Source organism: Mastomys coucha, unplaced genomic scaffold (assembly GCF_008632895.1).
Source record: "Mastomys coucha isolate ucsf_1 unplaced genomic scaffold, UCSF_Mcou_1 pScaffold15, whole genome shotgun sequence".
Taxonomy (NCBI): Eukaryota; Metazoa; Chordata; class Mammalia; order Rodentia; family Muridae; genus Mastomys; species Mastomys coucha.
Window position 1 is genome coordinate 143,967,595 of NW_022196897.1, and position 13,499 is coordinate 143,981,093.

The 13,499-nt window shown below is 44.9% G+C and overlaps 1 protein-coding gene across 1 annotated transcript in view; it reads right to left on the minus strand.

Moving 5' to 3' along the window:
- Tti1 (TELO2 interacting protein 1) overlaps positions 1-13,499 on the minus strand; it is a 49,126-nt gene that overhangs the window by 10,020 nt on the left and 25,607 nt on the right. The window contains exons 3-7 of the mRNA XM_031372572.1: positions 10,769-10,972; positions 7,353-7,501; positions 4,046-4,186; positions 1,725-1,929; positions 1,345-1,432 (exon numbers count right to left, since the gene is read on the minus strand). Coding sequence (XP_031228432.1) covers positions 1,345-1,432; positions 1,725-1,929; positions 4,046-4,186; positions 7,353-7,501; positions 10,769-10,972 — 787 coding nt within the window. The remainder of the gene's footprint in view (positions 1-1,344; positions 1,433-1,724; positions 1,930-4,045; positions 4,187-7,352; positions 7,502-10,768; positions 10,973-13,499) is intronic.

The following is a 13,499-nucleotide window of genomic DNA, read 5'->3' on the forward strand; positions in this document are numbered from 1 at the left end:
AATATTAGCTTATTTGATGGCTCTAAACTTGAAAGATGGGATGCAGTGAATGTAGGAAAAGCAGACTGGGATGGGAAGTGCGAAAATCAGATTTTTATAAGGCAAAGCTGTCATGTACTGGGGTTGTGCCTTACGTCAGTCACAGTGCAACCAGCTATGGCTCGGCCCAGGGAGGAGCACTTTCACCTCATGCTGGCTCTTTAAGAAACAGGGGTGCCAGAGGTAAGAAGCTCCTTGGGATGTAGTACCCCTATGCTCCAGAAACCATGATTGATTCTGGGTCTAAGAGATTTGACGGGAAAGGGACAGAAGGAAATAAAGCTACCAAGGAAATCAAAAGCAAAGGATTGCAAAAACAATAAATCAATTCCAAAAGGTGTTCCTCTCACTTGTAGGGAGTGCAAGGTTTATAAGGGAGCAGGCTGCTCTCCTATTCCACAGCCAGAGCGGCATTCCCAGCTCCTTGGGTGGAATGGAGGAGCCATCTCCCACCCCAGCAAGGATGATCAGAGCTAACTCCATATACCTGGGGAGGAGGGGCTCTGCCCAGATGAAGGTGGCAGGCCAGGCAGCCCTGGCTGAGGTCCAGGGGCAGGCAGCTGCACAGCACAGCCTGTTCCCAGTAGGCAGGAGTGCTGGGCAGAGGAAGCCAGGGTGGACTCTAGGTCTCAAGGTAAGGACATTGCTGTGCTTAGTTTCAACTTATACGGAAAATCACTTAGAACTGGAGGAACCAAAATAGCTTGCATCAGAGTCACTGCTATTCTCTAACAGGCAAGGCCAAAACTCTGGGAAATTAGCTTCATGTAATTTTGGAATCCAAAGGTCTCAAAAGTTGTTCTTTGGGTCAGCTTACTGCTAGAAGCAGTTGAATGGTATAGGCTCTGGACACGGGCATGCATCTGCCTGCACTACACCCAGCTTTGCACAGTCTTCTACCATATAAGACTTTCTGTAGTTAGTCATGGCACACCTAGTGCTTTCCTTTGGCTTTGCTATGGAGGAAGCATAGGCATAGTAAGGTGTTGGTCACTGATCACAAGGAACAGAGTAGAAAGTTGGAAGCTCTCCAGTCAGAGGCTTGGTTCCCTCCAGCACCCAGCCTTTCTGCTTTGTGCCCCTCTACAATTGTTGCTGACATAGCAGCACAGGAAAAGGTCTCCTGCAAAGAGAAAGCATCTAGTCAAAATGCCATCTTTGGAGTTGGCACAGCTAAAGAAATCATCTTAACCTGGCAAGGAGAGAGCAAAAGGAGCAGAGATTGCCTCAATTCTGCCCACCATTAGCAAATCATCTATAATTTAGAACAGACGTAAAGAGACGTAGGTGATGAAGCAGGCCTACCTCCTGGCAGCCTCTTGTAATTTCACGGGCTGTTTGGTGCTGAGGTAAATCAAGCAGGCATCAGCCACTTTATTCAGGTCACCCTCACCTGCAGGGTAGAAAAACAAAACAAGCCTCAGGCTCTCAGACTGCATTTGGGACAAGCAATAACCAATCACGGCCTAGGGACCTAAGATTAGCCATGCAAGGCCCTTAGAACTCTATGCTGTCCAGCAAACCAGGAATACCCTAAAGTAAAAGGCCAGGCGAGGGGCCAGGGTAGAATGAAGGAGGTGTCCAAGAGGGGAAGTGAGGGGCACAAGCTCTACAGTCAGAGGATGCAAAGAAAGGGCATCGAGTCACGTGCAGGTTCTGTGGCTGGAAGACCATGTGGTACCTACCCAAGTCCAGACTTTCACAGAGAGGGCCCAGGCCCTGCAAGACAGCCAGCTGTAGCTTGAAAGCCAGTGTGTGAGAATAAACTGGTCCAGCCCTGGCACTGATGGGGGCCTGGGTGATTAAGGAGCTGGCCAATTTTGGTAGGACATCTTTGCAGAACCGGCTCCGGAGAAAATCTCCACATCTGCTTCCAAGTATCTGTAAAACCTGCAGAAACAGTTGCCAACCTGGTGACTGCACACGCTAAAGCAGCAAGAGGGCTGGAACATGCTTGGTAATTCAATTCTATCTAGGTCTCTACTTAGAAAAAAAATAGAATTACTGCTGTTAATTCCTTGCCCATGGTTTGTGATCCTGACAGTTATGAATTCGGAAGTCTCTGCTTCCAAGGCATAGATGCTTCTATCCATAAATACAGATCACACAGAGTAATTCCCAGGGAGCTTTGGTTGGATGAATAATATGATTAATACCTTGATTTCCTTTCCTTTTTTAGGGAGAGACAGAGAGAGAGAGAGAGAGAGAGAGAGAGAGAGAGAGAGAGAGAGAGAGAGAAAGCAGTTCGTGTAGCTCTAGATCTTTTCTAGAATCTCCCTAAGACCCCTTGAGAAGACTGGGGCTTTTAACTGTTGCTGGCTGAGCAAACACACACTGGAGGCTCAGCAGCTGCCATGTAAAGGCATCAGGAGGGTGGCGACCAGGCTACAGTCCCTCCCTGGCTAAGCCAAGGCTGGTGCTTGTGACTGGAGCCATCACTGTGTTCTATGTGTTCAACTGCATAATCTCTCATGTACATCAGCCCTTTTCTATCTTTCACGACAGGCAGTCTCTTTGCATGTGCCGTTTAAACTTTCTGTAGCAGAACATATTGAAATGTTTTGCCCCACTGCACAAGACTGAGCAAACAGGAGGTTAGAAATTTCTTTAAGAATCAGTAAGCAAGGCATAATGGGCACACAGCACCCGTCCAGTCTGCAGAGTAAGGTCCTCCTCTTAGGACCTTAGCTGTATCACATGACTTCAGGTAAAGCCCTAGTAATACGTCTGCAGAGGAGAAAGCAGCTTTGCTCACAGTGCACACAGCTTCGTATGCTTTCATTTTTCTACACTGCCTGTCATTTTAAATAACCTATTAATTTTCATAAAGGGAAACAATACCTCTGAATAAGATTTAGTAATACCTTCCCCACCCTGCCTCCCCCAGATTCTTCTCTCTCCTCCTTTCTTCTTAACACACAGACACAGACAGACAAAGACAGACACATACACAAACAATCTTATGCATTTTGCTTTGGAATTAACATTATCAATTATGTCCTTCAAATATAAGCTGGTATTCTGGCTGCTGGAGATGCCAGGCATATTGACTGCGTTCCAGCTCGCACCTGCCACCCCTCCACATCTCTTCCCTTTGCCTCATCTTGCTCATCCAGTTCCAATTTATGCTGTCTTGCATGGTAAAGTATCTCTATAGGACGCCATTTAGTGCTTTTTAGAACAAGGAAGGATATAAATAAATAAGTGGAAATTCATGTGCTAATGTAAACCAAACTAACCAGGGAGAATAACATCTCTACAGGCTGTAGCTTTTCAAAGGCCTTCCTCAGAATTCTAGTTCATCCCTGACAGAACTGTACCTAGGTCCCACCTGAAAATGGGTGACTGTGGGCATGGGCTGGGCAGATGGGCCCATCACCTTGTCTCTACTGTAGTTCACGAACACGAGCCTAACTGGGTTCTATCCCTTACTAGCTACACTATGAAATTAGCTTCCTTGACTGTTCTGGCAGCATGTGTATAGCAGAGGATTGCAAAGTCGATCATCAATGGGAGGAGAGGCCCTTAGCCCTGTGAAGATTCTGTGCCCCAGTATAGGGGAATGCCAGGGCCAATAAGTGGGAGAGGGTGGGGTGGCAAGCATGGGGACAGGGGGAGGCAACAGGGGTTTGTTCTTGTTGTTTTTGTTTGTTTGTTTTTTGGAGGGGAAACTGGGAAAGGAGAAATCATATGACATGTAAATAAAGAAAATATCTAATAAAAAAGAAAAAAAAAAAGAAATAAGCTTCCATGTGGGCAGTGCCAAGCTTACTGTCTGACACACAAGAGATGCTCAGCGAACACTAGTGGCCTTCCCTTTATGAGTTCACTCAGCTTTAAAGTCTAAAGACTGTCATGTAGTCTCTCCTGTGCTTTTCTTATTTTTCTGCACATTTTTTTAAGCTCTGTGTCTAGAGGTCAGAAAAATTAAAGTGATGCAGAAGATGGGGGCAGCCTCTGTGCTTCAGACCTGCATCCCATGACAGACGGGGGTGTCAGTTAGTACCTGGAAGGCTCTGAGCACTGCCAGGGGGTCATCACTTGTGAGTCGGTGCACGAGTGAAGGCCAGGCCCGATGAGCCAGGGGAAGGAGCTGGTTCTTGTGGGTCTGTAGAACCTCCACACACAAACCCAGCACATCCAAGACCTGAAAGAAAAGACAGGATTTCAATAGGCAGTAGAGCTTGAAACCAGATGCCTGGGACCAGGTCACAGTTCAACAGAGTGATCCCGAGAAATGCATTAAGATAGTACTAGAAACTTGATAGAACTTTTGGTTCCAAAATGAACCTACTCTCCCAGTTTTGGCTACTCCTGTTTACCTCAGTCCAGGCCAGGTATTAGGGTACACCTAGTATATAAAGACAAAATAGATACACTTCTTTGCCATCATGGAATTTATGGTCAGCTGGGAAAGACCTTAGATACCATTCAATAGAGAAAAAGCTAGCTACTGTGCCAGGAAAGACTGTAAAGAGTGCAATGTAAAGAAACAAACAGAACCCTTTAGAGCACAGACTTGGGAAGGTGTCTCTAAGAACACATAAGTGGTGAGTGAGCAGGCACTAGTTCAGCTTACAGAGAGGGGGTCTCTACAGCTGGATCAAAACAAAGACGACCCTGGGGCTGCAATGGACTTAGGGATAAAGGGCTTACTGAGCATGTGCAGTGCTGTGGGTTCCATACCTAGCACCAACAAAACAGCAAACCAAAAAAGACCCAGAGCATGTCCTGCTTAAGAAACAAGGGCAGCCACAATAGGAGAATGAGATGGAGTTGGACCATAAAAGGGCATGTTAAGAATCTTTCAATTTGTGCTAAGTATACTGGGCATTTCCAAGTGTCTTAGCAGAGAAATAATCCAACATAGCCATTTTCTGAAGGTCATCCTAGCTGCTGAGTGAAGAAGGCATTTGAAGGGCGTTAGGAAGAAGTGATGAGGCTCCTAGGAGACCACAGCAAAGATGTGTGGTCACATGATCTTGGCAGAACCACGAAAGGACTTGAACCTGTTCTGAAAAGGATTTGAACTGTTTGACTTCACCAGTACTATCACACCAACAGAGCTGCTCAGTCAGGTGTAGGAAATGAGCAGCAGAGCCACTGAAGGAGACAGGAAGCTGGAAAGAGAAGAAGGCTGAGAAGCTGGTGGGGTTGAGTCTTGTTGCTGCTATCAGAAGTAGGCAGGAAGCTGAGGGCCAGGCCAGTCTTACCACACTGACCTTTAAGTCTACTACTGAATACTGACAGCATCAATTGTAGGTAGTGGTCAGGACAGCAACATACACAGGCTTTGCAAGGATGGGTGTATAGGGTGTGTGCCCTTGAGTCAGAAAGGCAGAGTGAAGGTGGCCAATAGTCTTACTAGGAGCATCCTACAACCAGCTGACCCCACAGCAAAGTCACAGGATGAGAAAGGCCATCCCCCTGGAGGAGACAGAGTTGGCAGGCGGAAGAGAAAGCTTAGCAGGACAGAAGATAGCAAGAGTGTAGCACAAAAAGTTTTGATTGGACTGGCTGCCTTTGTCACTGTCTGGACAAGCTTCATCTTTTTTCGTGGACTCAAAATTGTCCAATTCCTACCTCTGCCTGGAATGTTCTCTTTGCCTTTGTCCCTTTGCACACAGATCTTCAACCTTTAGAATGTTGCTGTATCAGAGGCCTGCTTGGCTGGCTAGTTAGAATCAGTAAGTAAGCTCCATCTCATGGATAGATTACCCCTCTTTAACACAGTGCTAGTTCATTACCTTGACAACACCACCTAAATTTGGACATGTGTGTGTATTCTCCACTCCCCACAATAGATACAGAACTCTGTGTGGCCAGGGCTCACAGCTGTATCACTGTCTTCTGCATGCTCTCTGCATGCCCTGCATAAGGGCTCAGTAAGGGAGGGAACGAATGAGTGTACATGCCATACATCAGGCTCTCCTATCTTTATATGAACAATCTTGTGAAGGTGACAATCATTTTCGCCATGCAGATGTGAAGGCTCACTCAAGGTCTTGCTGGTAAAGGGCAGAGGCATCATATTAACTCAGCTATGTGCATCTAACCCCCCCACCCACAGATTTATTTATTATTTTGCGTGTGTGTGTGTGTGTGTGTTGGGGAGGGGTGTCTGTGTACCAGAGTATGTGTGTCACAACATTATTGTAGGAATCTTGGGAGTTGGTTCTCTCCCCCCCCCCTTCCCTTCTCCAGCCCCTTCTTGCTCGCTCCAGGCCCCACACACTCCAGGGAATTGGTTCTAATGTGTGACTAGCCCAACCGACACTCATTCATTCATTCATTTTTGAGACAGGGTTTCTCTGGGTAGTATTAGCAGTCCCAGAAGTTTCTTTGTAGATGGTAGGCGATGAGGCTGGCCTTGAACTCCTGTAGATCCACCTGCCTCTGTCTCCCAAGTGCTGGGACTAAAGACATGGTCCACCACACCTGGTACCAACTGACATTGTTAATAACTGCAGTGTGTATATAGCTGTCTCAAAGATGAAGAGTATTCAGAAGGCTCCCAAATGGTGCCTAGACACTAAAATTGAATCCCTGCAAGTCATAAGTACCCAGCTCCAAATGCTTGTGGAATGTGGAATGAGCAGATGTCTCCTGAAGACTGATGAAGACTGAAAAGGCTCCATAACATGGACCTTGAGACTGGCCATAACATGCAGACCAGGGTTCCCTGCCTGTACCCCATCATTGAACAAGGCCACTGATGCAGAGCAATAAGGCAGTTGTTCTCCCTCTTGCTAGATGTCAGGAGAGGTGATGCTTTTCTTTGGCTTCAGAACTTTTCTGGAGTGATTATGAGGGTCCCCCTCCCTTTTGTCCTTTTACTGAGTCACCCGTGTGGCTCAGTTCTCGTGATGGGGGCTTGCCTGGGAACTGCTGACATATGAGGAAGTCAAATTACAGAAAGTGTTAATTTTTTTCCTATGATGAAAATAGAAATAGAAATAAGGGCCAGGCTTAGAACAACCACTTTAAGTTACTAGAAGCTGCATTCTGCATCAAGTCAGCACAGAAATGATAGCCTTTCAAAGCACATGCTATTCTTTGCCTTGGAGACTCAGTGTACCTACCAGGCTCCACAGTTTTCAAGGTAGGGGACTCAGTTCCCTCTTGGCATTTGAGCTGACAAAGAAAGATGTTAAAACTGTCATCCCACAGAAAAACTTCTCTTGATGCTTTTTATAAACATCAAACATGGACCAGGAAATGAGGAAATCTGCTTGCTTATCCAGTCACCACTGACCATAACACATCTCAGACTTGCTGCTCTACACATGAAGAGAAGGGCCACACACACTGACCTTCAGGCGGATTTTCAGATTTTTATCTGATAACAAGTGGATGCAGCGTTCCATCACGTCCTTGGCTATCTGGATGTGCATTGGCAGTGGTGGCTCCACATCTGGAAGGGTGTCATTCTCATCCCCTTTGGGAGGGGCTGACTGCTCCTCTGAAAGAACCGAATTGGTGAGAATGCTTTAGAAAGGTGTTCCACCCAATGTGACTGCCAGCTTCAGACTCTAAAATAGGACTTAAGAGGCTAAGAGGCAGAGGCAAGTGGATATCAGAGTCTAAGGTCAGCCAAGGCTACTCAGTAAGTGGCACCACATCTCCATGCCTGCCAGATACAACACAGGCTCTATGATATGAATTTCTACATGGGAGGGAGAATAACAATGTATTTGGAGGGATAGGAAATGGGCTAATAGACGACTGAAAACTTTTTTAGGACACAGTTCTAATTTGAAGCCCCAGGCTGGGCAGTGTCTGGTGTGGCCTTTTCTCTGTTTTCTTTTCTTTTGATTCATCCTTTGACCACAGAGAACCAAAGATTATCATTTCTATTAGGATCTTTGGATGTCCAGCACCAACACTTCCTTATCTTCGTTTGAGAGCTGACAGTATATGGCAGCCTGGTGCAATACACAGATCTGGGGCTTGGACCAGGGAGACTCCACCACCTGTTAATACCTCCTTCCACTGTACATTACCTCACCTGCACCAAAGGGATAAGGCATATATCCATCTGCTGACAGAGAGCGACTGAGGAGGACGTCACAGCTCTCATCATCTCTCTACCTGAAACCCAGGCCCCATCCCCACCCTACAGGACTGTCTGTCTCCTTAGAGGCCCCACCCTGTTCCACTATCCCATCAGCAGCTGTGAGTTAAGCATTCCCACTGGGCTGGGCACTGCTTCCTTAACTTTTTCTGGGTTCAGACTCCTCTGCTGGAAAACCTGAACCTTAAAATTCAGCTGTACTAGTCACCATAGAAGCTGAGAAGATGAATGGAAATGTAGCTCAGAGAAGGAGACTTTGGATGTACGAGGCGCCTTTATGTGGTTAAACAGGACATTCTTGTCAAACTTGTATCAAGACCAACAATCTTATGAAGTCAAGGAAATCAAATATCCATGAAGACTGGGAATTGCAAGAGTGCCAGGGCTAGCCTGCTTTTCTTTGGAGGTGCGGTGGGATCTATTGTTTGAAGTTTGACTGTTGTAGAGTGCTGTTTCAGGGATGTGAGCTTCTGTTTTTGGAGGAAAGTTTGATTCATTCCAACTGATCCCAGCAACTATCCATTAGAACCAGATCTTTGTTTGATTGTGTGGGTGCATATGTGTATGTGTGTGTGTGTGGTGTGTGTTCATGTATATAAAGGCTGGAAGTCAAACTTGGGCACTGTTCCTCAAAAGTTATCCAACTTGTTTTTTGAAACAGGATTTCTCATTTGGTCTGGGGCTCAGTGAATAGACTAGGGAGGCTGGCCAGAGAGCTCAGGGACCCGCCTGTCTTCACATCCTAAGTACTAGGATTACAAGCCCACACCAGGCTTGTTATGTGAATTCTGAGGATCAAACCTAGGTCCTTATGCTTGCTCAGCAAACATTTTACTGACTGAATTATCTTACCAGCCCAAGAATCAGAGATCTTAATCACAGAAGAACAGATTTATTGATGGGACTTGAATTTTGGATCAGAATGACAACTTTGGTCATGATAGACCCAGTCACCTGCTCTTCAGAGCTGTAAGTTTGAGTAAGTTTGGAGTATGGTACATAGAAATGTTTGAGTTAGGGGCTGGAGAGATGGCTCAGCGGTTAAGAGCACTGACTGCTCTTCTAAAGGTCCTGAGTTCAAATCCCAGCAACCACATGGTGGCTCACAGCCATCCGTAAAGAGATCTGACAGCTACTTATGCATACTCACATATAGTAATAAATAAATCTAAAAAAAAAAAAAAGTTATTTAAAGCCGGGCGGTGGTGGCGCACGCCTTTAATCCCAGCACTTGGGAGGCAGAGGCAGGCGGATTTCTGAGTTCAAGCCCAGCCTGGTCTACAGAGAGAGTTCCAGGACAGCCAGGACTACACAGAGAAACCCTGTCTCAAAAAAAAAAAAAAAAAAAAAAAGAAATGTTTGAGTTGGCTTAGCAAAGAAACAGAAGACAAAGCCTGGCAGGCTACAACAGAGCGAGCACTCTGTCCATGGGAGCCATACCAGCTCCACTCTGCATGAGCCTTGTTTGGACCTGTGCCACTTCCTACTGCTCAGAAGGGAATCTGCTGCATTCACTGTGGAGAGCTCTGCTCTCCTGTTATCCTGGACAGTGTACTCTCCTGTTACCCTGGATGGATGTGTTAGCTCCAACTTACTAGAATCAGAGCACAGATGGGAAAATGAAAAAGAAAAAAAAAAAAAAAAGAAATCTGCTCACTTCCAACCTAACAAACTAATTTGGGACTCAGTTCGATTTAGGATAGTCCTGGGACCACCAAGCTCATTATGACTTGGCATTTTATATTTGCAGAGGCGATTCTAATAATTTATTAATCCTTCCGTGACCTGAAGCTCCAGATTGAGTTTGTGAATAAAACAAGAGGCAAGAGCTGATACTGGCTTGAACTCTCTTTTTCCCTCCTCTCATATAATAGGTAAGAAAAACACTGCAATCTTTCTCTACCAATAAAGATGAAGCTTATGAATAGACAATGGACCTGCAGGGGGGATAATAGAAAGAAGCATAAAGAAATATGTCCAACTCGGGCATTAATCAAAGGCATGCAAAGTACAATAATAAGCCAGTTTTAATTTGTCAACATAGAAAAAATGAAACAAGCAATTTTGCCCACTTGCCGTTGCTGGGGTTGATCTGGCTGTCTGGAAGACAGTCTGGTCAGCATCAGATGATGTTCTTATCTTGGGCCGAGAAACCCCCACTTGTAGGAATTTATAGAGATGTATGTAGGTGGAAAAAGAAGATCACACACAGAATCTTCCTTTGCCACACTGTTTCTCACAGCAAGGCTAGAGGCAACCTCAACTTCACATGGGAGATGGATGCTTGGTAGCTGCCACTCCAACACTGATTATAAAAACCTGGAGTGTCCTTTTAATGAAACCCAGAAAGGATGTGGTACATTTAGACTCTGGTGCAGTGGGCACATGGCAGAGCCTGGTGGTAGTAAGTCCTAGGATTGGTCCTTAACAGCACAAAACAAAAACTATTTGCAACCATGCAAAACAAAACCAACCATGTAAAAAACTTTGTTTAAAAAAAAAAAAAGAAAGAAATATAAACTGGAAACAGTTTACACACACATATGTGTGCACAGCATAAATTTTGGGGCAACTTTTTTTCTGCAATGATTTTGACGTTTCCACAATGATCTGTTTCAAGACGGAACCAATGAAAGCAAAATAAATAGCAATTACCTTCTTCAGCTTCAAGGTCAGAAATATTCCCCTCTGCCACATCCTTCTCTTGGAGGTAGCTCAGCACAAACTGCTCGATGTCCTCGGCTGTGGCGCTAGCCTCGCTGGCGCTAGCCTCGCTAGCTCCTGGCGGATGCCTCCCCTCCTTTTCTAAACTGCGCTGTTGGAGTTGCCCAGCAGAATCCGAGTCTGGGAACCAGCGTGCTGAAATAAAATATTATCAGAATGATCCTGGCCACTTTATAAGTAGATTAAGCTCCTTGGCAAGACTGGCATGGCTCTGAAGTATCCAGACACTGACTACTTTCTGGAACCTCCACCCCCAACCCTCACTCCAGGCAGGAGTGACAGCCTGACAACTTGCTGTTTTTCAGTGGCTTTAGTAGGTGAGGCATTTCTCTGCTTCAGAACAGCTCTTACATACATTGCTCTCGAAGGTCCACAATACTTTCTTTACATCTGGCTAATTCCAAATCACTTCGCTTTTTGGAACAACTAGAAAGATCCCAGTAAAGCCACCCTTACACAGCAGGATGCTCTTCCCCATGTATTTTGTTCTGTATTTATTTTGTGTGAACTGTTTGGTATGTGAATCTTCACCATGGAACTCTTGTCCCTAATATGCCCACAGCATAGGATGTGAACTCAAACAGTGAGAATGAAAAACCATAAGACTGGAGAAGAAATACAAATGATGTAACTCTGAGGACAAGATATGCTCCTTATTAGAAGATGGCTTCTTCTCACTTGGGACTCTAACAGAAAAGGCTCCAGTGCCTTTGACATGTAACCACAGAATAAGCTTTAAGCCATTCCAGTGGTGCCTTCAGTTGTGCCCTGAAGGGCTATAGGCCTCTGCAGAGATCATGACAGGGAACCAGGAGGCAGCAGGTCAGGGTGAATGTGCAGTGTCCACCAGGGGCTAAATTCCTTATTTGATTACAGCAGTTCTAATCTGAGTCATTCTTGGATATTGAGGCCCTTCAAAGTCTTTAATTAAAAAAGATTCTGAATACTTAAAGAAGAAAAGCAACAACACCTCCAATCTTACAGCTGCTGGTCAGTACCCTCCCTTCTGCATACAACAGGACAAAGACCTGTCACTTTTAGCACCTGATAAGCTCCTTTTCATTAAGGAGCCATTGCGCAGAACCAAAATAGCAATCGGGAGGTGACAGGTGCAGGCACCTGAGACTATCAAGGAGGAGGAGATGTTTGAGAGAGCAGTATCCTGGCCACTAAATGGAAGTTAGTTCACTAACATAGAGTTAAACATCCCTTTAAAATTTAATTTAATTTAAATGTGAAAACAAGGCAGAGACCCACCTGCCTCTACCTCCTGAGTTTGGGGAGGAAAGTTGTGCTAAGTGTGCTGTTTCGTCAGTGTCGCACTCCCAGGTATAAGTTAGGTACACTCTAAGGTGCTGGCCCCAAAAGGTTCAAGTCCAGCCACGGCACTTCTGCTGCTCGAGTCCACACAGCAGATTATTCTACATTCAAAGCTGGTGGCAGATTGCAAAATGTCTTTGCTCACAAATGGGTTTTAAGCATATGAAAAGAAGCTCGACTTCATTCTTAATGCAAATTACAACTATAATAAGGTGCTATTTTTCTCCTATTGGATTAGCAAAGATCAAAAGCTCAGTTATAAGAAAGTATGGGTGAAGGTGTGGCAAAATTGGCACTTTTACATTGCTAAAGAAGCTTAAATTGGTACAACCTCTTAGAACAGTTTGATACTCTCAATCAAAAATTTAAATGTAAAACTCTTGAACAGTATTTCTTTTAGGAATTTATACTACTGATATACCGAAGGCAAAAGAGAGTGCAGCAAATGTAATTTGAGGCAAAGGCTGAGAAAGGACTGAAATACCAACCAAGGGCTGGTTAGACTTAGTGCTGTGACACAGTAGAGTGTGATGCAGCCCTAAGAGCACCACAGCCTCTGTGCATGGGGTGACTCCCCACCCCCCAGTGCGGATGGATAGTGACAGAAAGACTTCCTGGTTCATCCTTGCTGTGAATGGATCTGCTCTCACTGGGGCATCTGTTGCTTTATAGTCAATGCATAGGAAGCATGCATGCTCAGAAACTCAATGCCCTAAAACATGTACCTCGTTCTTTCATGACTTTTTCAGAAGCAACTTCCATTCTCATCTTAAAAGAAAGGCCATCTATTAGGTAATTTGATGACTAACTGAAAGTGCTGCTGTAATCTGTGAGTGAGCATTAATTTCATGACTTACTATTCAAAATGCAATTACATATTGAGTTGTTTCAAAACTTGTAGAAAATCCATCTCCAATTTTGTTTTACAACCCCCTATCCCAACATACAATGTCCTAGACACCTTAGCTGTCTGTCTTTTCTTCTCTATACTGTGAACCCTTCTCCCCCTTCTACTTCAGTTTCAGAAAGTCGACACAGGATGTTTTGACATTCCTCCTCCAGATTACCAAAGACATCAGAAATCTAAGAAACCTCACATTCCAAAACCAACATGTGCTACCTCCTGAAAATCCACATTTCCTATGCTTTAAAGTTTTTTATAGTATTTTATGTATATGAGTGTATCGCTTGTATGTATGTGCCTGTGTACAACTTGGGTGCCTGTGTTAGTAAGAGGAGGGCATCAAATACCCTGAGACTGGAGTTATAGGTGTTTGTGACCCACTATGTCGGTGATGGGAGTTGAACTTGGGTCTTCTGCAAGAGCAAAAGTGTTTCTTTT